The sequence below is a fragment of the Dreissena polymorpha genome, chromosome 12, assembly GCF_020536995.1.
Source record: "Dreissena polymorpha isolate Duluth1 chromosome 12, UMN_Dpol_1.0, whole genome shotgun sequence".
NCBI classification, from domain to species: Eukaryota; Metazoa; Mollusca; class Bivalvia; order Myida; family Dreissenidae; genus Dreissena; species Dreissena polymorpha.
In genome coordinates, this window is record NC_068366.1 from 13,870,514 (window position 1) to 13,897,878 (window position 27,365).

Below are 27,365 nucleotides of genomic sequence, written 5' to 3' on the forward strand. Positions count from 1 at the left end.
TTCCTGTGTTAATTTGTTATTCGATGGGTATCAAAATGACTTTATCTGTGTTAATGTTGATAAACGTCATTGTTGTCACACTAAGATGGTAAAATAACAGTATTGTCCAAACGCCTTTTTTGTGAATGTTCATGCTTATGGAATGCAGCTATGTTTTTCAAAGAAAACTGCTTTTAAAGGGGCCTATTCACTTTTTGGTAATTCGACATAATAAAAAAAATTGTTTCAGATTCGCAAATTTTCGTTGTATTTATGCTATTTGTGAGGAAACAGTAATACTGCACGGTTACCATGCTCTAAAATATCCAATGTACGCATCTTTTGACGATTTAGAAACCTCACAGTTATAAAGCGTTGCAACGCGAAACGATTGAATAATTTGGAGAGTTATTTAGGTTTCGTTATATCTTGTGATACAACGACGATTGCTTATATAAAGTATAAAATACATCACTCGTTGTATAAGCACGGATGGCCGAGTGGTCTAGGCGATATACTTTTACTCCAGGGGTCGGGGGTTCGAGTCCGGTTGTGGGTTACTTTTTTTCTTTCTTTAATTTTGTTCTAGTGTTTTACTAGAGCTTTTTAGAACCAATGTTTGCAGTTATCAATATAAAGTATTCAATAAAACATTTCAATAAATTCAGAAAATCGGTAAAAAGGTGCCTTTGAAGTAAAAAGTAAATTAGTTAATTTGTGTGTTTAAAAGAAGCATTTAATCATAAAAATAATAAATAATTCTTATTTGGATTTAAAGTGCTGAGATTTTGAGATTTTGCAGTAATTTATCCTTGTATTATATGTCTATCTTACGTGTGTGCCACTCGAAAAGTTCACTTTAGACAGGTCTTTTTGCAGAAATATAGTTTAATGGTTATGGCGTCGAAAACGTTCATTACAATTTGAAATTTTCAAAAACTGTACATCTAAGAACTTTTTTCACATTTAAGTTTAAAATAACAAAGTGGTGGTAATACTTACGTAAATGCTTTTTACAGTCTTAATGATTTTTCAAAGCAAATCAGTATGTTTAAATTTGCAACTTTTACTTCATCGAGCCTCAGACAAAGGACTAGTTATATAGCATTCAAATCGATTTATTTCTCCATTATAACTTTTAAATTTGAAAACCATGTCATGCAGTTTATCCACACGTGTGTTTTTTGTGATAAATTATTGGCTAAGTATGAGGCTTGTTGTGTATTACAACTGGTTCAAACGCCATATTTTCAAAGACCTTCGCACGTCGTTGATCACAACACAGGGCCCTTGCTACACTTTAGGGGATTGGGGCCGAGGCCCCTAGCGGGGGGGGGGATTTCGCGTCTTTTTGGGCGAAATGGGGAATTTTAGAAGATCTTTTCACCAACCATTCAACACTTAAAATTGCTATTTTTGTTTTAATGTAATATACATGAATATACATTTAATCAGAGGTTAATAGCACGATACCAGCTGGCAACATAGGTATAAAATTAAAAAATAATAATAATAATTTTTTATTTTATTTTTTTTGGAGGGGGGGGAATTTTTTAGTTGAAATAGGGAAAAAAGTATACTATTTTAAGGGGGGAATGGGGCCGAATTTCGGCCCCAAAATCGGCCAAAAGAGGGCCCTGCAGCAAATCGTTTTTTTATGTTTAAGATCGTGCTGTTTGTATTGTCTATATAATTCGTTGTTTGTTCTCCTTATTTGTAGACATTATCGACATTGTAGGGTTCCTTATTAAAAGTTAATATGACAACATTTCGCCATCGTCAACAAATTTCTTCAAATATATATATAATTGTCTGATATATAATTGTCTGAACTTGAAGTAAATAAACCAAATTATGGTCCTTTACCAACATTATTATGTTTTACCAGGGATTGTTACATATACAAACTTAAAAAGAGATTAATATTTAAGCCCCCCTTCCTTTTCAAATTAAGGGGGGTATATTGCTTTGCACTTGTCTGCCTATCGGTCGGTTTGATTGTTATGCATGATATCTAGAGAAAGCTTTTACCAACGACCTACAATCATGTACATTGACATGATGGTTACTTTGGATGACAAAGTATGCCTGTCAATTTTGAGTTCAAAATGCCACAGATCATTTTCACGAGAGCTTGAATTATGACATTTGTTTGAGCATGATATATTGAAAACGCTTACTAGTATACCTACCTTCATGCTAATTGTTTTAATGGTCACTTGGGAGGAAAGAACGGCACTTATAGATTGTCTAGTCAACCGATAAAAGGTCAAGGTCCTATGGGATTGCACATGAAATGCAGACCATTTCGTTTCTGTACAGTATCTAGAGAAAGTTTAAACCTACCTTTTAGCAAATGAAAGGTAGAATCCTATAGATTTTTAGGTCAATAGGTTACGGGTCAAGATCTCAGGTGCTTGTAAAATGAGATTAAGATTATTTTATTTCAGCACAATATATAACAAACGCTGTGTTGTATCATGATGCAAATTTTCAAGCCATAGGTAAAGGTCACTTGTGTTTTTTAATCATCATATAAAATATTATTCTGTGTAGTCATGACACTTGGCTGCATATCATGGTCATACATGTTTTAAAAGCATCTCTTGTTAATCGTCCTGTTGATCTCATGTATTTGCTGATTAGTTTTGTCATTATCTTTTGTTGCAATCAATCCTTTTGTGTGTGGACACGTTAGAACATTCTTACAATGGAGGACCCAAACGTCAGGTGAGCGACACAGTGCAAAGTTGGTCGTCTTGTTTTATTTTAAATCTTGTGCTTGTCATGTTGCAATATTAATTACATGTAGTATTGTTGTTTATTTAGTTATTTGGTTACTTTAAATATGTGACTAGTCATATCACAACAGTATTTTTTTATTAAACATATATGTGTATTGTTGATAATTTAATTACTTATATGTACCAATGTCATTGAATTTTTTTAGCTCATTTTAAAAGTCGTTGTCTTCAATTTTGTTATGAAAATATGCCTATAAAGTAACCGCTCTGTTTTCTGGCTTAGTTTTTATAAGAGCCTATTTGTTAAAAACAAAAGTAGCCTTATGCAATTGTTAATACCTGTTAGGCCCTCTGTTCCAACAATACAGATAACTATGAGGTACGTTTTTGAGCCTCGCCTTTGGAAAACTAAACTGGTTCCCCGTTGAATATAACCGTTGACTATAATATATATATAGAGAGTAACGATAGATAAGGGGAGGTAACCAATCTATTGGAAAACAGGACATAATTCATGACATCGTGCTCAATGTGTCTTACCACATAAGCCTATGCAGTCCGCACAGGCTTATCAGAGACGGCAGTTTTCTCTTTAACTGGATGTTCGCTAAGATGAGACTTTATTAAATGATCTTAAATGAAAAATAGCATACACGTGGAAAGTATTGTCCCTGATAAGTCTCAGCAGACCACACAGGCTAATCTTGGGTGACACTTTACGAACATGCATTAAGCCCCGTTTTCCCAGTGCGAGTTCTAGAGTTGCGCTTGTATGGTATTATTAAATGTGGACATTGCTTTTAAATGTTCATTATCTTTCAACAACTATCAAAGACAGTAAATTCAGAATCAAGCTGTTTATGGTGCGTGCTGCCTGTAATCTGCAGACAAAAGAAGGTAAAAGTTGAATGATTTTGTTGGAGTTATTACCCCTTTTTTAATTTGAATGTTTGAATAACTTAAAACTGTAAATACCATAGATTATTGAGATATTGTAATAGATACCGATGATCATGACATAACTTTGCATGACAGAAAGGATGGTAAATGTCACGATTAAAGTCAATTTTTCTGAAAAGATAAAATGTGTTTAATCTGAAGAATGCATTGAGATTGATTTTATATACTTTATGTTTAGAAACTTTATAGCCAGAGTAGGCATGCATTTCCTTTCGTTTTCTATCCAAGTCAAGGTCATTGTTATTTAAATTCTGAAAATGGGTTCCACTCAATAACTTGATAATGTAAACATATACTGTGATGAAACTTCATTAGCAGATACCTTATAGATAGTTCTTGCTCGGAAATGCATATTGGGAATAAAAGATCACGGTCACTGGAACAAAAAAAGTATTTTTTCTCCTAAATGACTTGGCAATGCATTGTTATAAAAAAAATATATGTACCTTATACCAAGACCCATTTTGGATTTCACATAGAGCGGGTGTGAAAAAATGTTAGTACAAACAGAAAACGATACTTTCTGCTCAATTACTTGCTTACACATTGAGTTTCATTCTCTTTTCTTTCATAAAATGTCATACCTTGTATTGCGACATCCCTTTAGATTGTACATTAACATTGATAACTATTTCTAAAAAATAAGACCGATATTACCGGTAGCGTATGCTTTTCATTAATAAAAGTAGGTTTTCTTTGATTTTTTAGTTTCAACTTAGAATGTTAACATATTGTCCGATTTCGCAATACTTACGTTAATTCGGCTTCTCTTATTCATAAAATAAGCGAACGACTGAAGATGATACATTTGATAAAAAATCCGAAATTTTATATAACTGTTATTTATTTTAGCTAATTTTATATAGCTTAACTGTACGCCAAATACCTCCACATTTCTTTTATGGGAACAATTAGGCTGTAAGTCGTACATCGAAGCCTGTTGTCTACTTTTTAATTATCCCCGTCGAAAGAATTTTCGGAGGGGATATAGTAATTGGTCCCGTTTGTCCGTCTGTCTGTGCGTCCGTCCTTCCGTCCGAAACTTTGTCCAGAGCATAACTCCAAATCTATTCGATGGATTTACTTTAAACTTAGAATATAAACAGATCGTCACTAGGAGAAGTGCAGTGACTAAGAAGCATAACTCTATCTACCCTAATTATCTCCCTTTATATAATTTCAAAGTAAATTTTTGGCCGGAGCATGACTCTAAATCTTCTGAAGGGATTTACTTAAAACTTTAAATATAAACAGATGGCAAGTAGAAGTGCAGTGACTAAGAACCATAACTCTATCTACATTAGTTTTTGAAAATCACCCTTTATTTAATTTCAAAGTAAATTTTTGTTCAGAGCATAACTCTAAATCTACTGAAGGGATTTACTTGAAACTTGAAATATATACAGATGGCAAGAAGGAGAAGTGCAGTGAATAAGAACCATAACTCTATCTACTTTAGTTTTTATTGAAAATATCCCTTTATTTTATTTCAAAGTAAATTTTTGTCCGGAGCATAACTCTAAATCTACTTTAGGGATTTACTTGAAACTAGAAATTTAAAAAGATGGCAGCTAGGAGAAGTGCAGTGAACATGAACCATAACTCTTTTGGCCGTAGTTTTTTAATAATCTCCCTTATTTTCTTTTATGTAATTTTTATATTATATTTTATTTGTTTATAATTTTAAATAATATTTAATTTATTTTCATAGTAAATATTTTAGCTTTTCAATTTTTAATGTCTCCCTTTATCTAATTTCACGATAATATTTTAATTTGAACACTGAAGTATTCAGTGTAAAATGAATAGATGAGTTTAAGGAAAAATACAGTGATCAAGAACTGTAACTGTGTATAGTCTTTTTTTTTTAAATTACCTCCCTTTCTTTCATTTGCATATATTTTATTCTCTACAGCATAACTCCAACACTATATAACTAATTGATCCTTGAAATATAAATAAATGACACAGGTGCCATGTATACAAATATTATTCTACTATCTAAAACAAATGTCATACAAGCAAACACATTTTGGCGGGGATTTAGCACTACTGTGACAAGCTCTTGTTGTATCTAAAGACGATTTTGAATTAAGTCTTTAAATGAATCAAATTCAGGTGAACGACCAATGTCCATTAACCGGTTGGTAGATCGTACCAGTGAAAACGATAAAGTGGGGTGAGAACAATCATAACTGGTATTAAATATTGCGAATTTAAGCTGATTTTTAGACTGTTTAGCTTGATTTGCGAAAGACCGAAACCTCGAAAAATCCTTCATGTTTGATATCAGTTAGTATTTTGTTTACTGGCTCTTTCTACCATTGACTAACCAAAAGAGTGTGGACTTTTAAGTATAGAGTGTTGTATTTTGCAATTTGTCTGGCATATGACACACATTATAATTAGCCCAGATGACCAGACTATCCCGAAATGTATCATTTTTATCTTTGAACAGTCTATGTAACAAAATGATAGAATCGGCATCGATGATTTTATTTTAATGTAAATAGTATTTTTTTCCAGGCGTTTGAATCCTGATCAGAAATATCAAAATAAACGTCTGGCAATCAAACCTTTGATTCAAAGCTTGAAATCGCGTATGATAACTTACGTAATACCATTAGAAATTGGACCTTTTTTAAGTACTAAAATGCGCCCAATCACAAAAATATGGGACTAAATACACAAAATTCATTCCAAGACATTACCAGTCACAAGGTCAAGTTATAAAAACAGTAAGAATTGCTAGGATCCTAATTAAGGCAACAAGAACCGTATTATACGTATTATGGATATGTTGAACTTCAGAAACACAGCCATATAGGCTATTGAAATATCACCGCTGCACCAGCTCAAACCTTAAAGCCACACACCTTATTTTCAATAGTAAATTTAAGTATAAATAAAACATATTTTATGTATGCCAATTAGAATATATGTGGGTTACAAGGTAGATATCCGTCTTTTTTGCGCTTCAAAACTAAAAAATTATCGTGTTTGTAGAAATGGACGTATACGTCTAGAAATCCTACTTTCGGTTTTAAAAGCGGTACCGGTAAAAATTATAAATTACTTGCTGACTAGGCTAAAGATTTAATTGTATCTATGCTTATTAGAATATATCCGGTGGTTACAAGGTAGAAATCCGTCTTTTTTGCGCTTTAAACCTTAATAATCGCGTTTATAAAAATGGACGTATAGAAATCATACTTTCGGTTTGAAAAGCGGTACCGTTTGAAAAATGATAAATTTCTTGCTGACGAGGCTATAGATTTGATGTTATCTATGTAAATTTCAATATATCTGTTTGTTAAAAGGTAACAATCCGGTCTTTTGCGCTTTAAAACCTAAAAATAATCGCGTTTGTCGAAATTGAGACGTATACGTATATAAATTCTTCTTTCGGTTTTTAAAGCGGTACCGTTTGAAAAATAATAAATTATTTGCTAACTAGGCTATAGATTTAATGACAATTTTGCACCCTTTCAAATTGCATCTTTATGTATTAATTAACATGTATTTCATTTCAAGGTCAGAGGCAAGGTGTGTGGCTTTAATCAAAAGGTAGCTATAACCCATTCAATTGTATTGAAGCAACCTATGTCACAAAAATACAATGATACAACAACATATAATATCAAGAGAAAACAAAACAAAAGCATTATATTGTTAAATATTAAAACGTTTTGTTATTTTATGGTAATAATTTATTTAAAAAGCAGGCAGATGTCGTATTTTAAGTATGTATTTAGCACCTTTTTTCAATAAAATCTGAAAAATACTTGAATTACCATTTACATGATAGGCCCACTCTGATGGTAGTAACTGGATTCTATGTCTCTACAGAGATTAAAATTTCAATGCTTATAATAAATCTTGTTATAAAAGTGGAAAAGTGTTATCAATAAGCATTCTTAGAATCATTAACAAGATGTGTTTGTGAAACACAATGTCCCCTTATATGACGTTTGACCTTGAAGGATAACCTTTACTTTGACCCTTCACCACTCAAAATGTGCAGCTCCATGAGATACACATGCATTTCAAATATAAAATTGCTAGCTTCAATATTGCAGAAGTGACATTACACGAGCAATTTTGACCCATATATTTGACCTTAAAGGATGACCTTGACCTTGACCTTTCACCACTCAAAATGTGCAGCTCCATGAGATACACATGCATGCCAAATATCAAGTTGCTATCTTCAATATTGCAAAAGTATTCATAAAATAAGCGATTTTGGCCACATATATTTGACCTCTGACCTTGAAGGATGACCTTGACCTTGACCTTTCACCACTCAAAATGTGCAGCTCTATGAGATACACATGCATGCCAAATATCAAGTTGCTATCTACAATATTGCAAAAGTAATCATAAAATAAGCCATTTTGGCCACATATATTTGACCTCTGACCTAGAAGGATGACCTTTACCTTGACTTTTTACCACTCAAAATGAGCAGCGACATGAGATACACATGCATGCCAAATATCAAGTTGCTATCTTCAATATTGCAAAAGTTATCATAAAATGAGCGATTTTGGCCACATATATTTGACCTCTGACCTTGAAGGATGACCTTGACCTTGACCTTTTACCACTCAAAATGAGCAGCGACATGAGATACATATGCATGCCAAATATGAAGTTGCTATCTTCAATATTGCAAAAGTTATCATAAAATGAGCGATTTTGGCCACATATATTATACCTCTGACCTTGAAGGATGACCTTGACCTTTCACCACTCAAAATGTGCAGCTCCATGAGATACGCATGCATGCCAAATATCAAGTTGCTTTATTAAATATAGCAAAAGTTATTGCAAAATGTTAAAGTTGGCGAAAACAGACCAACAGACCAACCAACCAACCAACCAACCAACAGACAGGGCAAAAACAATGTCCCCCACTACTATAGTGGGGGACATAAAAACGCAACCATTTGTATAATGTATGAAATATTCTAAATCTAGGAAGTTTAAAAATTGATTAAAGATATAATTGTTTGAACTGTTATGTCTCAATATATTAGGTTTAATCAATATTATGATTTGACTTAGTGTGACGCCTTGAAATGGTGTTATCTTAGCTTAGACTCCGAACAAAAAATGTACTAAATCGATAGATTAAAAAGTTTTCAGCACAATAGCTGAGGTAACCGCTGTGATGAGTTGGAAAATCTTGAATTGTCTACCTTTGATATTTAATACCTCTGCATTGCAAAATGAACACAGACAGTTAACAGGTCATCTTAATAAAATAAAATTCCCTTTCAATGCATATTATCAAACTTTATAGAGATATGGAGATAAAGTGTTGTTTATGGTTTATCCAAGTACGTAGTTAACTTTTAAACATGAATGTAAATGTGATTAACGTACATTGTCATCGATCGAATTAAATTGATGCACTTTTGTTGTGTAAACCTGCATTTTCTTATAAGAAATATGTACTTTTGAATATCATTAGACTTTAATAATTTATAAATTACAGAGTATTTAATAATCAAATAAAATTGAACGTATTTATTATATTATATGTTTAGTTATAATAACGTTTTATGTCCCCCACTATAGTAGTGGGGGACATATTGTTTTTGCCCTGTCTGTTGGTCTGTTGGTTGGTCTGTTGGTTTGCGCCAACTTTAACATTTGCAATAACATTTGCAATATTGAAGATAGCAACTTGATATTTGGCATGCATATGTATCTCATGGAGCTGCACATTTTGAGTGGTAAAAGGTCAAGGTCAAGGTCATCCTTCAAGGTCAAAGGTCAAATATATGGGTCAAAATCACTCATTTAATGTACACTTTTGCAATATTTCAATATTCAAGATAGCAACTTGATATTTGGCATGCATGTGTATCTCATGAAGCTGCACATTTTGAGTGGTGAAAGGTCAAGGTCATCCTTCAAGGTCAGAGGTCAAATATATGTGGCCGAAATCGCTCATTTTATGAGTACTTTTGCAATATTGAAGATAGCAATTTTATATTTGACATGCATGCGTATCTCATGGAGCTGCACATTTTGAGTGGTGAAAGGTCAAGGTCATCCTTCAAGGTCAAACGTCATATACGGGGACATAGTGTTTCACAAACACATCTTGTTCTTTTTACAGACAAATAAATAATTGTCAAGGAAAATGGCAGATTACAAGGACATCATTCGCAAGCCGGAAACCCTCGGCTGGTTTAAGGCGGCAATGGCTATGAAGATCACACGTGACTGTCTGCTCGACATTGTAAAACAGGCGACTCATGAATTGTATGATAAGATCCGTAAAGTGATAAAAATAAAAGATGGTATACAAGAGGATGTTGTCTGCAGTCAGTGTAATACTCCAAAAGTGCTGCCTTGTGATGCCAATAATAAATGCTGCAACTATGGAACGTGCGAATTTCATACAATTCACAAGCAACAAAGTTGCCCCAAGGCTAATTTATGCAATGCAATATGTAGGGAAATTGTAGCAAACCACAGATTTCGAAATCGTTCGAAAAAACAAAGCTTTAAAGGCCCTACCTGGGTAAACACAGATGCGTGTAAATGGTGCAACGACCCATGGCAAATTGCCAAATGCTATCTCTCAAAGGAAGGCTACACGGACGTTAACCTAGCAGAAGATATCGACTTCAATGGCATAGTATATGTCATTTACAACTGTGAATTCTTTCAAGCGTATTTAAAGGACAACCTGGATCGAAGCAGAAATGTTTGCACCAAGGTAATATTGCTGTATGGGCTACAGCAGTAATAATTTATGACGTGTTACAATAGCAATTGAAAATATTAATATAAAGTTATAACGCATTTGTGAATTATTGAGACATTCAGAAGTTTAGTTCACAAGCAGGAGTATCATAAACAAATCGCTCCGGCGGCCCATCTCTCTGTGGACCCACCCCAAGCCACCCCATAAGCAACGGTCCCATGGATTGCTGGTTAAGATTGATAATTGTTTGAGCCAATGTAATATGATGATCTTGACAAGACAATACAATTTGAAAAAAGAAATTATCAACCATTAAAGTGACATGGGGATGATGGGGTTGGTTCAAGGGAGGTTTGTTCCCAGTCCGAAAACCCGACGAAGGAGGGGGGCTTTGATTTATTTGATCTTTTATGATGCTGTTGCCTGTTTTTCAGTATATGTATTCGAGATTTTATTAAACATTTATTTTTGTAAATAGATTACTTTAATACAACAGCCTTAACAGGACACTTTTAGAATTATCTGATTCTATGACACTCAAGTATTGTAAAGAAATGTTAACTTCATGTACGGAATAAACATAGAATTCAAAAGATAATAACACTGACATACTTTTATTTGAATTTTATATAAAGAATTAAACATGTTTATTTTTTATTCTGATTTAAATACTGAATGAATGAGCCAAACACTTTATGATCAGTTTAAATCGAAATTTTCTATATATTTATAAATAATAACCTGTACTCTATGATGTTTATTCTTATAAATAAGTACTAGTATTTTACTTTCTTGATATTTAGTGTTCTGTTGTCGAAATAATTAAACACTAATATTAAGAAATAAATGCATGAACTCACACATTGCAAAATTTGTTAAAGAAAAGCTGACATTTCAGGCTAGAGATGTGGGGCGTGAAGTACGACATGCTCCCTCAAACTCAATGACCAGCCAAGAAAGTGACAGAGCCATCGACACTCTAGTAGCGCTGTTGCAGAACCTAAAACATGTCAACCACCAGTTTGCGGCAAAGACTGCAGTTGACATGTTAACACAGGTAATACGCATTTCTCTCTCTATCTCCCTGTCTCTTTCTGTCTCTGTCTCTCTCTGTCTCCCTCTGTCTCTTTCTCTCTCTGTCTCTCTCTGTCTGTTTCTGTCTATCGGTCTCTGTCTCCGTCTCTACCTCTATAGCTATCGATTATTCTAGCTATCATCTCTATCTCTGCTCTCTACTCTCGCTCTCTCTCTTGATCCTCTCGCTCTCGCTCATTCCTCTCTACTCTATATCCATCTCTCTCCTCTCTATCTCTCTCTCTCTCTCTATTCTCTCTCTCTCTCTCTCTCTTCTCCTCTCTATCCTCTCTCTCTCTCTCTCTCTCTTTCGCTATCTCCGCTCTCCTCAAGGTTATTAGGTTCAATTAAAGAAAACGTTTGTTGATAATTTAGAAGTCACACTTGCAGTCAAATCTTCCTGAAACGTGGCCAGATCATGTTATGTTATAATGTTATTTCAGCCGAGTTCGGAAATAAAAGTGTGCATGGAATTTAAATATTTATTTTTCAGAAGTACTTTTATTATTGTGCGCTCCCCGTTCTCCCCGCTTTCATATGCGCGTTAGGGCCCTTTACCTTCTGGTTTTGCTTTATATAATATATTCATTATAAAAAAAAGTAAGCAAAAAAAATAGGTTTAAAGAGCATAAATAATTTGAATAATAAAACTACACGTGCATACATCTGCGTATGCTGTGTTTATTTAAAAACAAATCACTAACCAATCAGTTGCTTGATGGTTTATTGTTTGGTTTAAACGTATGTATTTCTAACAGTGAACGTAAAAATTTGCAGTACATTAAGTATTAGACTAAGTGAAGGGCAAAGGATTGATACGAAACAATTCTTATTTAGTTTTCCTTATTGGAGTGATAGTTACACAATAAATATCAGTTTTTTATGAATTCGTTTACTCAGGCCATAGAAAATAGTTGTTCATGATAAATGTGAAAGGTGTCAAAGCAGCAAGAACGCGTGATTGATAAATGTATACTTAAAACATTTAGAGAGAATTCAATTAGTATTAAGTATTTACTTCAGTATTTTGCTCAATGAAACTTTACACCTGAAATTTTCAAGCACTGTGTCATTTGACTCCTGGTTTTCAAAATCTATTGAAATCTCTGTCTAAGTTGTCTGTCAACATAGAAATTACAATAAATACAATTACGAGCGCTTCGATTAAACTCATAGTTACTTTGCCCGAAGTGCATCAGAGAGATTCTTTGATCACTAGTTGTACACGGTCTTTATCCAGAGTTTATTAACCCAAACGCAGTTCAAACATGATGGATAAAGAGGCCAAATACTCATTTATTTTTCAGGTTTGTGTATGTCTAAATTACATTTATTTTGAGTATAATCGCAGCAATCAACGACCATAATTTGCCGTTTTATATGTTCTATATACGTTGATATACAGTTTATTTTGATGGCTGGCATGTATTAAAATTAACCTGAGAAACTGTGTAAAAAAACAATTTAATGTATCTGAACGCTTTTTTATATATTATCGGAGGTCAGTAGTCGTAAACTCCATGGGTTAAATGAAAATCTCGATGACAATTAATAACCGTTTCAAAGTGTTATATTGATGATAAACTGGAAACTGTCAATATTTGGAAGTGCCCTGTAGCATCTCCGAATATCACCAAAATCTTCTCCGAAACCGAAAAGATCAGGGATTTACTATTGGGTGTGCTGAATTGAATAATGGTCCTCTAAAAAGATTTTCAAAGCATATCCCAGGGGCCAAAACTGACCATGCTCAATGGGTCATGTGATTTAAAAAAAAAATAAGTATCAAACAACTAAGAACCGATTCTTGGAAACCACACGTCCCAGATATCTCTAATATTTACATTAAACATTACATTTTGGTCCTATTCAAAGTTTGCTTAAATATTTTTCCTGCGATTAAAATTGACCACACCCCTGTGTTCACATGATCTATACATACCTATATTGTTTAATATGTGTTAACATCTCTAAAGAAAAATAAGACAGAGAGTTGAAACGTTTGGCATGTAAAATAATATATTGGTTCTCTACTACATCACTGGAGTCAAACTGGACCATGCCTGGGAGTGTTGAAATGAAATCTATGGCAGTGAAACATATAGAATACAAATGTATTCATTGTATGTAATCAATTTAAAAAATCTTCTCTGAAACAAATGCGCACAAAGCTGTTATACTTGGCATGTGACATCAGATTGTGATCTTTTAAAAATCTTGTTCACATTATGCCACTGTTTGAGACTGACCATAATCCATTGCACAGTTTACCGATCATAACCATCTTTGCCCTCTTGTTTTAAAATGTATAGCAGTTTATGTAGGTGAACATATTTATCTATGTAAATTTTGTACTAGCTTTTTAAATTATTTACAAAACGGCAAAACATGTTTAAAAGTGATGCAGCATTTGTTAATCAATTGCGCAAGGTTATTATATAATTATTGCACACTTGCTATTTCATAGTTGAAGAATGGAACGCTAGCAATTACTACTGAAGATGTTGCAAATACATTTGAGCTCTTGAAAGAAAATATAATTGCAAAAATAAAAGATGCTCTTGAAAAAGAAAAGGATACACTTGTAAAGGAAATGGTCGATGCATTTAATGAAAAGCTAAGTAAAGTTCTTGAAACAATACAAAGGAAAGGGGACGACGTATTAAAAACGGTAGACGGGAAAAGAGATGATGTACTTGACACGATAGACGGGAAAAGAAATGATGTACTTGATACGATAGACGGCAAAAGAGATGATGCACTTGAAACAATAAGAAAGCAAAAAGATGAAGTCCAGAATTATAAAGACAATGCAACAATGAATAGTACATTAACCGGTAGGTACTATGTATGTTCATGAACAATTAAATGTGAGTAATTTAAATATAATAACACATTCTTATTTTCTTCTAGAATTATTAAGATATTCACATGATCAAGGGAAATAACCAGAAACAATGTTGTTGCCGCACGTTTATAATATTTCTTCACGCATAGGTGAATTAAAAATTGGTGACTTAAGAAATATTTTTATATCAAGTCAACAAAATTTGGCGTGTTTTATTCTATTAGGTGTATATTGGTACGCGCCGGAAACAGACTAACACATCATTAAATTTAAAGCACCCCTTCTTTTCCGACGTTTCTAACAATTTAAACGTCGCGACTGAATTATGATGTAAAGTATATATGCTTTATTCTTACAATTCCAAAAAACTCAATGCCTTGAGGATAATTTTTTTTAGTCAAATATGTATTGTATACGACAAATAAATACCTCGTACGGCCTTGCTTTAATGCTCTTATCAATATGTTACATGTCTTAAAAGATAATAACCACATAATTTTTATTAATCGAATGTGTGAACGATGTTCTCCACGCATTTACAAGCATTGAACTGCAGTGTTGGAGTAAATTCTACACAACTATTATATAGGATCATTTTCACAGTTTATATTTGAGGCAAGTTATCTATTCACTGTTATTTCACAGCAACACGTATCCATGCATATGTCATTCAAATTCACACACACACTCGCTCTCTCGCTCTCCAGTATGCAAATATGTCAACTTAAATGCAGTCGTAATTCTTGACTTCATGGTTTTGTGACTAAATTAAGCACACTAGTGTTAAACAATAACGACTGGTTGTTGTTTCGTAGAAGTAGTATTAGTAGTCGAAGTGGTAGATGTATTGGTGGAAGTAGATGTAATAATAGAAGCAGTAGTAGAGTTAGTTCTTGTAGTTGATGGTGATTCTGCTGCTGTTAATGTTGTTGGTGTTGTTGTTGTGTGTTCATTCATTACTGTTACAAAACAATTATTTTCGTTTTTGTTTCAGCATTTCATGAAGATTTAGTGACTCATTTGCAGACAAAATTTCAGAATGTACCAATCTCGCCGTTGTTACAAAGCCACGTCAAACCTATCAAAGACTTTTTTGTATCGCCTGATATTCGACACATTTCCAAAGATGGAAGGACGACTGGAGGAATGTTGCACAAGTATAAAGACATCTTTTACAAATCGAGAAAACTAAACCGTCGGATATATCTTCAAGGTGATCCTGGAAAAGGAAAATCAACATTTACAGCAAAATTGATACTTGATTGGTGTCAAATTAAATTATCACCAATGGAGGCAGGAAATCCTGATATAGATTTTGACGATGTGGAAACATTACAAGAATTTAAATATGTCTTCCATATCGCATTAAGATACACAGCGGGACTGCGCACAGTAGTTGAAATGATTAAATCTCAAATCATCGATCAAATGTATCCAGATGGAGAGCGCAATTACAGACTTCTTAACCTAATCCTGAAAACGGAGAAATGTCTCGTTGTTATCGATGCTCTAGACGATTGGGCTGATCCTAAAAAGGAGATCGCGATACCATTTATTGAAACAACGCTCATAAGGTGTGTTGTCTTAACTACCACACGACCATACAAACTTGTTGACCAACGCATAGATGATTCCTATATCGATAGCCTTATTGAACTTAAGGGCATCGCCGATCCAGCAAAACTTGTCAAGTTGATTTTAAACTGCAATAAAAATCCCCAACCAGATATTGTGACGAAGAAATTTATGGATTACGTCTCTGAACGCAGATTGGGGAAATATTTGGAGTCACCAATGCTGCTCACGCTTCTTGTCTGTTTATGGAACGAAGGCATTATACTAAATGGCTCATTATGTGACATACAATGTAACCTGTTAGATTATCTCTTTAAGAAAGTACATGATCCTGATCACAGGACATATTTTCAAACGCCGCCCTTTCGTTGTTTTGATAAGACATGTTATTTACATGACGTTATGGATGTATTAGATGTGTTGGCTGAAGCTGCATTTCATTTCTTGTATGAAAACAAACTGGTTTTTACCGAACGAGAACTGTGCAAGTATATGAAACGTGATCAGATACAGGTGTCACTACGTGCCGGCGTTCTGACCGAAAGAAGATGTTTTTCAAAAGCAGTTGCGTACTCTTCAATTTCGTTTCTGCATAAGACTTTGCAGGAATTCCTGTCCGCATATTACATCGCTAAAGACTCAAAGAAACAACCAAGCGATAGGATTGTACCTTACAGATGTCTCAGTGTGAACCATACTGAGCTTGTATTTGTACACCTGTGTGGACTTGATATTGTAACAGCCACCACAGTATCGTGCGAATTCAATTCCGAGAAAGTTAAAGTATGCCGCGCATCAATGTTTAACCAATCACAAACAATGGTCATTTCTGGCTACAATGAAGCTGAAGCCAATCAACAATGCAACATAAATCTTCATCTGAAAGATTTTAACTTTGATGAGTATGTGTCGGACCATGACACAGATAAGCTGAAGATGCTTTTGTCGAACAACGCGTCAAATGTTCGTTCACTAGTTTTAGACCGATATGTTCTGAATGCCAATGACATATTTAATATTATGATCTTATCCGCACAGTGTATTGTGCATTTAAAAATAAGTAAGTGCATCGGGCTAGGATTTAAGGATTTAAATAATTCAGCACAATTATCAAAAATGTTACCTACCCTGGTAAATATGTCCGATTTCGAAATAAATGAATGGGACATCAAGGCACGCGAAGTTAGTCTTCCTGACTCAATAAGATCTTTTGTATTGGTGTCATGTCATTTTCAATCCCACTGGCTGCTAAGTGTTATACTCAAGCTGTCAAATATTGGCCAACATGTGCAGTGTACACTACATGATTGTGTTGTTGATACATCTGAAGAATCTCAGCAAATATATTCACGGACTTCCGATTCCGAATTAGGTTTAAAACAAGCATTTGACATGCCAATAGTTTCGCTGAAGATATGTCAGGACAGTCCGGGCTTGTATGAGTTTTTGCGTGATCTGGGTATTCAACGTCTTGAATTAGAATCTGTTCACAATGATGAATTGTTATTACAAACTTTACCGTCTTTGACTAAATTAAAAACATTCACATTGATTAGAACACAATTAGAAAGTTTGAATATCAAGCTTCATCAATCATTAGAATCCTTATGTTTGCGATGGATTTCATGCTCGCCAATCTGGCTGTACACATTGCTGATGCATTTGTCAAACATGGATCATGTTGTGCGATGTACTTTGGAAGCGTGTGACGTGAAACCAAGTGACATCACTTCTCGAGATAATACACAGGTGCTTTATTCCGATTCAAACCAAAACGCTGATATAACAAGTCTCGAACTCATTGTTGTAAATGACAGTCCGGGTCTGTATGAAGCCTTACGACACATGCCATTCCGTACTTTGACATTCACTTCGGTAAATATGGCATTGGTATCAAAAAGCCTCCATACATTAACAACGTTAAGGGAAATGTATCTGCATGATACGAATTTCAACAGTTCTGATTTTAATTTCCCTTCGTGTCTAGAGATTATAAGTTTGAATCGCTGTTCGAGTTCGTTAACTGTGTTGAAATCGTTACTGGACAAATTGTCTGCATTAGGTCATCCTGTAAGGTGTGAACTTAAATATTATGATTGGACATTATCGGAAGCGTTCGAACAAATGGCGATGTCAGCGACAATCTCGCAGTCAAATGTCGACGTGGTAATTGAAGACAGCCCTGGGCTATATAATGAATTGTTTGGTATGTAATATACTCTAATACCATTAACTTTTCTTTGAATTTACTAAAAAATAACACTATATGTGTTTATGTGTAATATATTATTAGCAGATTGTTTGTAATATTCATAGTGCAATACATCAATTTGATAATAAATCTATACATTAAATTGAATTAAAATTGAGTATATCGATTAAATAATGTTATATATTTTATTCCATTTTAATTAAGCAATGGTTTATTTTAAATTTCCAGTGCTAAAGTGAGCAGAGCCGAATTATCTTCGTTTCACCTTTGACTTGCTTAACTATCGTATTTATCTAAACAAAAGATATTTGTATACTATATAACATAACAATAGAAATGATACTGTTGATAATCAAGCAGTTGCATTTTCTACCATTAGATGGTTACTTCACACGTTGAATGATTTTCATTAACGTTGATATGTTTTATTTAGGTTAAAAGAGCGTAAGAAAGTGTATTTACAGTTCATACAATTTTCTGCACTTTATTGAAGTTTTCGCTAAATAATGATTAAGGACAAATATTCGCACCCACATAACTAATATGTAGGGACGAAGCTAGGCCGATTGCAGACATAAAGGTCCTCGTGGAACAGTTCATTGGGTGGTATGTGGGTTGAATTAATTAGTCGTTTAGTCAATTATGATGTTTTGATTTATTCACTCATTCATTTATTTGAAACATTTATCAGAATACTTCTTTCGTTAATCTTAGATAACCCTCCACCTAATGTTAGAGCAGTATAAGATGCATATAATGGATATTTTAAAGCATGGTAAATGTTCAGAATTACTGTTTCCTCATAAATACATAACTGTAACGAAACTTTGCGAAACTGAACATTTTCTTTTTTCTAGTGCTTTTTTCTAGTGCTCCCTCAATGTCCCGCCATTAGAGTTTGCTCCATGGGTATGAACGGTCGAAGTCAGGTTGGGGGGGGGGGATATGTGCCCTATGTGTTGGCTAAGTTTACAGTACCAACCACAACTAGGTCGAATTTATAAGTTATTTGCAATGACGATTAACGTTTGATTACCACTATACACGTCGAAGGTAAAAACGTTCTTTTTACAGTGCTTTTAATTCGCCAATATTCATACATTAATTTTGAATCGCGAGGCTTAATGCAAATTATTAAAAAACTATAATAACTTGTAAGAAAAACGTTTTTGTCTGAGAATAAACACTCACACATATGACAATATACACATAACATTTATATTGTTTGAGTATCATGCGAAAAACTTGACAAAAAGCTTTAATGTTGCACATTCTTATCCGTGTAAACACTAAGTTTTGCCGTTGTAGGACATGTTAAATTGCAGATTGAAAATAATATATATATATATTGATAGGAATATCCACGACGGAAATATACACACGCACAAACGAACGGGTATTTATTTTATGTTATTCTTTTATATTCGCAAAAGCAATTTCAATTATCTTGTTTGGAGTATCAGTAATCATGCAAAGTAGTGCAAAAGTAATTTGTGTTAGTGAATCATGTTATAAAAGATAACATTAAATACGATGTTGTTGAACGTGAAACACTGTATAACATCCTGTATTCCTGTATTGTTTTCACAATAACAGCCAGATGTCCCTGCCAATATCGTAGAAAGGGACGAGCTCTTTGGGAAATGTGAGTTAAGTTACATTACACGAATAGAGAGGCATTAGGAGTTAACATATGTTTTAAGGAGCTCTAAACCACATACTTGGCTTAAAACATTTAATTGTTAATAGAAAATAAAATCACAGTACTACGATGTAAATTATCATTTTAATGCAATTAGCATTAATTCATCTATGGTTGTATACAGACCAGAGCACCAGGACCGTTACTTTCTGAGACACGATGAATTAATAGCAAAACAAGAGTCAGATGCATCAGTTTCTTTGATAAAAAAGCTATAGAGGCATAGAATCATATAGTGTAACATTCAGATCACGTTTTTGCATCTATGGAAGAAGCAATAATTAGTTGTAAAAAGGGAACATTACATATCTTCGTTGTGTATGTCTATCCTTAACCAAACCAAATAGTACACGATACATTGGTTCAAAAAATAAAATTCCTTAAAGTCTATTGCAATGCCAATAGCATGATTGAACAAAAAACGAGCTTCATATTCTAAAAAGAGTTTAAACTAAACATGTATAATGATATTATTGTACAGCAACATGCATATTGAATGCAATTGTGTTTATCTAATTTTTCTCATGAACATCTACATATTTTGACGGTACTCAAAAGTATATATATACTTTGGAGAACAGTCAAAATGTGTGTGTGTGTGTCATTCAGATATAATATATCGTATAAAATGAGTAAATGTATGATTATTGTGTTTTCCTGTACAAAAATGAATGATGTTCCGATGTATTCATGACACACGGATAATCACATAAGGTTTCTGTTTTCGCAGTGGGCATTGATTTCCAGTTTGAGTGTGGTTTGGGCGGCCTACCAGCGTTTTCACACAGTTGTGCTGAGCTTCAGAAAATAGTCGAACGAGCAAAGGCGAAATGCGGTCTTGATGAACGTGTATTTGAACATATTGACTACACATTAGTAAACTCCAAATCAATTCAAATATACTCAGAGACCTCTTTGTTACAAGAACTAAAAGAAGCAATTGATGTCGTGCCAACTGTGACCAATGACTGTTTTATTAAGGAATTCGTTGGACAACCGATTCTAGTAATCGTGCGAAAAGAGAAACAACGTTTTGTAGAGGAATGGATAGGGGCATCTCGTGAAAATAATGCCGGCATATGTTTTTTGTTACTAGCCCCTGGAGAAGACAACACGTACATTCCACCCAGACGAAACATATTTGTTAAATATTCAGCCGACTCAAACATAAAGGCTTCTGCCAATGACATTTTAGAACGAATGGTCTTTTTTATGTTAAAACAATTGATAGAAAGATGCAAGTCGATGTACGACATATTAGAGGATACTTCGGGTGAGACGTTTTCCATGTTATACTTTGATTTTCATATGTGAATATTCGTAAACTTGTCCATAGCAAAGCCAAACAAACTGACATAATTTATTGTTGCATGTAGCAAGTAGTAAGTCATTTTGTTCCAATTCCCGATCGTGCCTTTTAATTACGTGACTTTTTCAAATATATGAGCTGACTTGGCTATATATATACCACTATAACTAGTATGTTTTACATATAAAGTCTAAAGCAAATACTAATTGTTCGGTGGCATGCATTTAAACATATCAACCAATACGGATTCGAAGATAGGAGTAGTAATGAAGTTTTAACTATTTTTCACGAGAATATGATTTAGCTGATATTTTGTTTGAAATGAACATATTGAAAATAACTTATGTTATTACATTTTCGATTGTCAAATTAATATACAGACGCAGAGGAAAGCTTAATGGTATATTCCTATTTTTGGACATAATAAAGCGTCCGAATGATTCATAATTTTAAACTTACAACCACGATTGTTTCATATAATAGTATTTGTTGTGTTTTCAATGTACTACCTGTTGGCTTCGATGGTAGCTTACAAATCCAGAACAACCGTTCAAAATCAATTTAAATCGTAAACTTAGTATTGTTGCCACGGGGAAATATATTTCGACGCCACTTTTCTTGTAAACGTTAACGGACTTAGCAATACTAAAATTTACCAATGGGTTGAACAGTTCGAAGATAAAAGTATACCAGGATCAGGGTAATAGTTTTGGTAAAAAAGGTCAAACGAATTCGTTAAAATGTACTCAAATGTTAAACACACACGTGCTTTGAATTTCAGAAAAGTTAAGTTATTTTTACTAACACGTTATGCATGAAAGTGTTCAAAACGATGTTATTTGTAATAGAGCCCATAAATATAGTACAATAATTGATGACATAATACATAGGCTTCTGCAGGAGTCTGCTTTCGGTTTGTTGTACACAAATGAATCAATACTTAATACAAAAATGTGTAATTTGTATTTATATTCAATTTGAATATACGATAAATTGATTATCAACTTCAAATATTACTATTCTATTTACAGATACAACTGAAACATTGGTTGAGCTTTATACGTGTGCAAAACATGCGTACGGAAGAAGCGAAATACCATTCCGGGAACAGCCATGTATACCAGAGATTCCTTATCCAGATCATATTGATAGCGTATGTATTGCCATATATTAAATTATAGTTTGACCATTTTAACTGATAGATTTAATATGTATATTTTATATATTTATACTGCAATTTATACATATCTCAAAACCATGTATTTGTGACTTGTTGGAGACATTACTTTTTCCCCGATCTTCCTTAATTTTACTATTCCTACATTTTAACTAAAACTTGCGCGCTGTTGTTTTCATTTTTTTTATATCTAGTTTTCAATAAATTTCATTTGCGCGATAAATAACTAAATTATTATAAAGTGTTTATTCATTTCATTTAAAGCGCAACTTCTTTGTGAAAATATGGAATTTTATTTAAACATAGCCTTTCCTAAAACTAATCAAATAAATTTTAATAATTCTAAAGAATTGTCGATATTAAATTGTCTTAAGTATGAAGTCTAAAACGATCATTTCGCAAGCCATTCATAACGTTGAATAATTTCCCAACCTTTGTTATTGTTTGTAGGTGATTGCTGAAGTTCTTAACGTGAAGGGGGTATTTGGTTGTTCAAAGACACGTGGAAAGCTCGAAGTTTGCATTGATGACAACGACTATAAAAATGTTCAAGAACAAGTCAAGCATATCACAATACAACGAAATATAAAAACCATATATGAAAGATGCAAGTTTACATTCTTCTTTTCTGCGGGAGATAAGATTTGTTCGGGTACACCTTCACGTTCAACTCTCGGTGGTTTTGCAGTAAGGACTTATGTTTCAAACCCACAGGATAAATACGGCGCATGTAGCAATACTAAGAAACTGGTTGCCCTTGTTGCACGCCATGCAGCTAGGATAGACAGTGTTGAAAGTCGGTTTGAAATACGCGTAGGCGATAAACTGATTGGTTCTACGGACTCTATTCACAACGAACCAATGCTCGACATTTTACCTATTGACGTGTACGACGAATGTGTGAAGCACTGTGATACTCGCTTCAGAACAGAAGACGGAAAAAGTATGTTTGGTACACTAATAGGGCTAGAGAAAAGGGATTATTTGACAAAAGGGACGCTTGTGCATATATGGGGAGCAGCATCATCCCCCGGACTAGGGATAATTGAAGGAATAATGGATGTGAGTGGTGGATTGTTAATAACCATACAAGACCGTATTACGGGCTGTCCGTTCGCGAACAAGGGTGACAGCGGTGCGATTATTTGTGCTTTAGACGCAAGGGGACAGACGTTATACGCAATCGCAATGTTGATTGGAACGTTACAAAGTAGATCGAGTGAATCGCACAGCCGTTATGTTGGAGTACTGTTAGAGGAATCATTTCAGAAACTAGCACTAATTTATTCCTCAGAGTTTAGATTATGTTGTGAATAAAGTTTATATCCAAGTTGTCTGCATTTTCTGAATCAGGAATGCGGCCTTCAATATTTTCGTATATCATTCTTCAGACGCTGTTAGCAGTAAACCTAATTTCTTTAATAAAAATGTGTTTTACACCTACGCTTAGCAAGGATTTTTGTACTTTTGCTTTAAGTGCAACGCCACCTATAATACATATTCGATTTGTGTTGTAAAGTTACATTTGTATAATATAACCCGTAACGTGTTTATCTATACGTTTGATACATCGAAAAAAGGTGTATTGGACAATTAATGCATTCAGCACTTTCGATGGTGTTTTATTTTGCATCTGCATAGGGAATCACGTGTGTTTAACTCGTACTTAACTCATCAATAACTGGTAAACTTTAAAATAGTATTTTAAATAATAAAGACTTACAATCAATACCTTAAATTCTACATTTTGAGCGTCTGCTTTATATTTTTGACTTCACATGTATCTTTGTGTCATTAAGTATACGCTGTATGTGAGGTTCTGCAAGCCATCTAACAGGTTAAAGCCCACAATGTTTTTCACTGACAATTTTAAGGCGGAAACCCAAGCTGAATCCAATAAACAGTGTTTTGTTTAATATTTTTTATCATATAATAAAAGATGATAGTAGCATTTTTTTCTCTTCTGATATTGTTATTGAAGTTTCATTGTTTTTATCTTTATTGTTAATACTAGTGTAAAATAGAAATAGTATCCTTATATTTTGTTAACAAGTTTATTTATTGAAAAGATGTAATACATAAATAAGGATGTTTTTGTATAAAACCGTATGTTTGGTATCACGCATACCTTATGGGATCGTTAAAAAATAAGCGGTATGACTATATGACTTTTTAATGCATTGTGTAATGAGTACTAGTGTCATGTTATCACCCTTTTAATATGTTATCAATGATGTGGACTAAGTTAAAGTTAAAAAAAATACCTTCTTTTGACTTTTAACAAATCCGATATTAACAGTGCCCGTTTGAATTTAAAAGTATGCGTATGCTGATATATTGCCAACATGGTGATAGTCACTGATTATGTATGATTTCGATTTGGTTTTTCTCTTAATTGGTGATATTTTGTAAATATGCAATGGATATGTCTTTAGGACTTTTATTTGTATTAAGTAATGTAATGCTAATTTTACGTTATTTTAAATGCGCATATATGAACACTTATGTTATACTAGATTTCATGCGAATTGGTTATTGGCATTTAGTCTGTTACTATTCTATTAAAGTAATACTATGTAAACAATAAAATTCATGGAAGATATGTACGAATATGTCACGACCTTCCTTTCGACTTCCATATGTTAGGAAACAATTTGTCTTTGGATGTTTTTGTTATTACTAAAAGATGATATTATGGGTAGCAGGCGGTACACAGTGTTATATTAAATTGTTTTAATATCCCGCTGCAAAGCGGATTTTTTTCACCTCTCTGTCAGTCTGTCAGTAACAAGTGCTTATCCGCCCCCTCCCCCTTCTTATATACGGATTTTCATGAAACTTAAATACTAAATACATTAAGACGATGTACAGAAGGCATAAGTCAGTCATTCCGATTATAGGTCAAGGTCGAACTTTAAAGTCAAGTGTTTGAGCCTCCCTTATTGTGTATGATCAGTATATCTTATAGCTTGGTGGGTTTTCATGGAACATAGCTACAATATTTATACAATTGAGACAGTTTGCAGACGTCAGTAACCCAGGCTGAAGGTTAAATTCACACTTGAAAATCAATCGTTTTAGACTTCATTTGTGTGTCTGCTCCATTTAGCTTATATCCGTTGGACATATTCTTATGAAAATTCATCAAATTTCAAAGTCATGGATAAAATATACAAGCGGCATGAGTAAGTCAGGTCAGATCAAGATGAATGGCAAACGTGTAACTTCAATTTGTGTGCCTGCTCAATATATCTAGTATACCCTTTCAAGAATGTTGGCAAAAATTATATGGTCATTCAGAAGTGGAAGGCGGAAAGACATGTCAACATGAAGGACAATATTCTAGCGGTCATTGCATTCGTATCTGCTTAATATCTCATATTCGCATAGAAGGGTTTTCATAAAATATAATTCCATTCAGTCATTAGACAATCACACCGTTTGCATGTGTGCCATGAGTCTGATATGTAATGATGCGTGCAGGAAGATCCAATAATGCATTTATTAAACTATGCCTGGCACCCATGTCAAATGTACTTATGCATAGAGTTATATGCGAATTTATTCAAATAAATGATATTTTTTTACATGGTTTTAAACAGATATACGTCAACTTGTTAAATAAGTTGTGTATTTTTTGTTACGCTATATATTATTTATAGAAGATATATGCAACAGCGTATCTCATACTGTGCCACATGTATCTAGGAAATAAGAGTGCTTGCTGCTGGTTGAGAATATATCGTTTGACTATATATATGTATGTGTATGTATGGATATATATGTATGTCTTTTAATAAATAAGTATTAAGGCAGGTAGTTAAAGGAGTATTTAACAAAATTATGAAAAGAAAAATTATTGCGATATGTTTATAAATATATATAAATAGAAAATATATATACAATGTATTTATATATATATTGTATTTATATTTTTTATATATATATATATATATATATATATATATATATATATATATATATATATACATTTTAATTCATGTAGTGATACACGTGCAAGTTTTTCCTTTTGCTGATTCATTTTTAGGTTGCCTGAAAACTACGCTCTTAAATAAATCGTGTGTGATCAGTCTTTTTCTGGCGTCTGTTGACGTTCTTTGTGCGATGTGCGTCGTCAACTTTTTGCTTTTGATCACTCTAGAAGACATTGGTTTGGCTCAATATTGGAAATAAGGTTTATCTTCAAAATGTTGAGACAGTGTTCTTATCTCGGTACTGGTGGGTCAACAAGTTCACAAAGTGATATCTTTTGTAAAACCTTGTAACCGCTATATAAGCTACATTTACGACTAAATCTTGAATAAAATAGGCCAATAGACAATATCAGACAACATCTGAGGAAAGTTATAATATTGGTCAAGAAGTAACTTAGTAAGCATCAGTACACTGAATTATTTAGAGTGAAAACAAACATCACAAGTTATATTCGTAACATTTTATAACTATCAAGACTTAGTGTTTGTTTCAATTCTATACCCTCAATAAAACCGGTAAAAACTTACAATTTTAGGCGTATACTTGAGATGAAACAATTTATAAATAATAGATTTTTTGCAAGCTTATTGCTCTGCAGATTTTCATCGTCAGACAAATTTTAAAATGTTGATAACCGTTTTTTATTTCAAATAAAACATAGAAATTAAGTAGTAGCCACCAGATTTAAAAAGACACAACAAGTCCGAAACAACTTAATGTTAAATGAATATAAAAAAGGAGCTTAAAGTTTAAGCTCGACATTCCGACAATCTGATATAGTATGTCCTAAATAATGTTATCTTCTTAAAGTAAGACATTTAATTTCTTTCCATGCTGTTTTGTATTCATATCGTAAATTCAGCGGAACAAATGATAATACATATTATGCAACGTCTTTTGATGTAAATCTCTTATTTTGAAATAGATCTGAACAAACAAAATAAATTCCGGATTGTACATAAAAACATGTACTGAAACATCCACATATCCGCACAATTGACGGTGCTGAATCAGTCTCGATATAAGCACTTACTTGAGACTTCAAAAGCTTTTTAATTGCAC

The 27,365-nt window shown here is 33.4% G+C and overlaps 2 protein-coding genes across 2 annotated transcripts in view; both read left to right on the top strand.

The window, feature by feature from the left end:
- The window catches only part of LOC127852379 (uncharacterized), a 45,802-nt gene extending 32,321 nt beyond the window's left edge, over positions 1 to 13,481 (top strand). The window contains exons 2-4 of the mRNA XM_052386338.1: positions 9,817 to 10,422; positions 11,309 to 11,467; positions 13,461 to 13,481. Of these exons, the coding sequence (XP_052242298.1) occupies positions 9,841 to 10,422; positions 11,309 to 11,467; positions 13,461 to 13,481 (762 nt within the window). The 5' untranslated portion in view covers positions 9,817 to 9,840. The remainder of the gene's footprint in view (positions 1 to 9,816; positions 10,423 to 11,308; positions 11,468 to 13,460) is intronic.
- A 471-nt stretch (positions 13,482 to 13,952) lies between these two features.
- LOC127853982 (uncharacterized) lies at positions 13,953 to 26,118 on the top strand. The gene is made up of 7 exons (XM_052388883.1): positions 13,953 to 14,321; positions 15,327 to 18,113; positions 19,475 to 19,515; positions 19,716 to 19,764; positions 20,552 to 21,094; positions 22,162 to 22,283; positions 22,758 to 26,118. The coding sequence occupies exons 1-7, from the start codon at positions 14,078 to 14,080 to the stop codon at positions 23,622 to 23,624; spliced, it is 4,653 nt and encodes a 1,550-aa protein (XP_052244843.1). The 5' UTR covers positions 13,953 to 14,077; the 3' UTR covers positions 23,625 to 26,118.
- Positions 26,119 to 27,365: the final 1,247 nt, after the last annotated feature.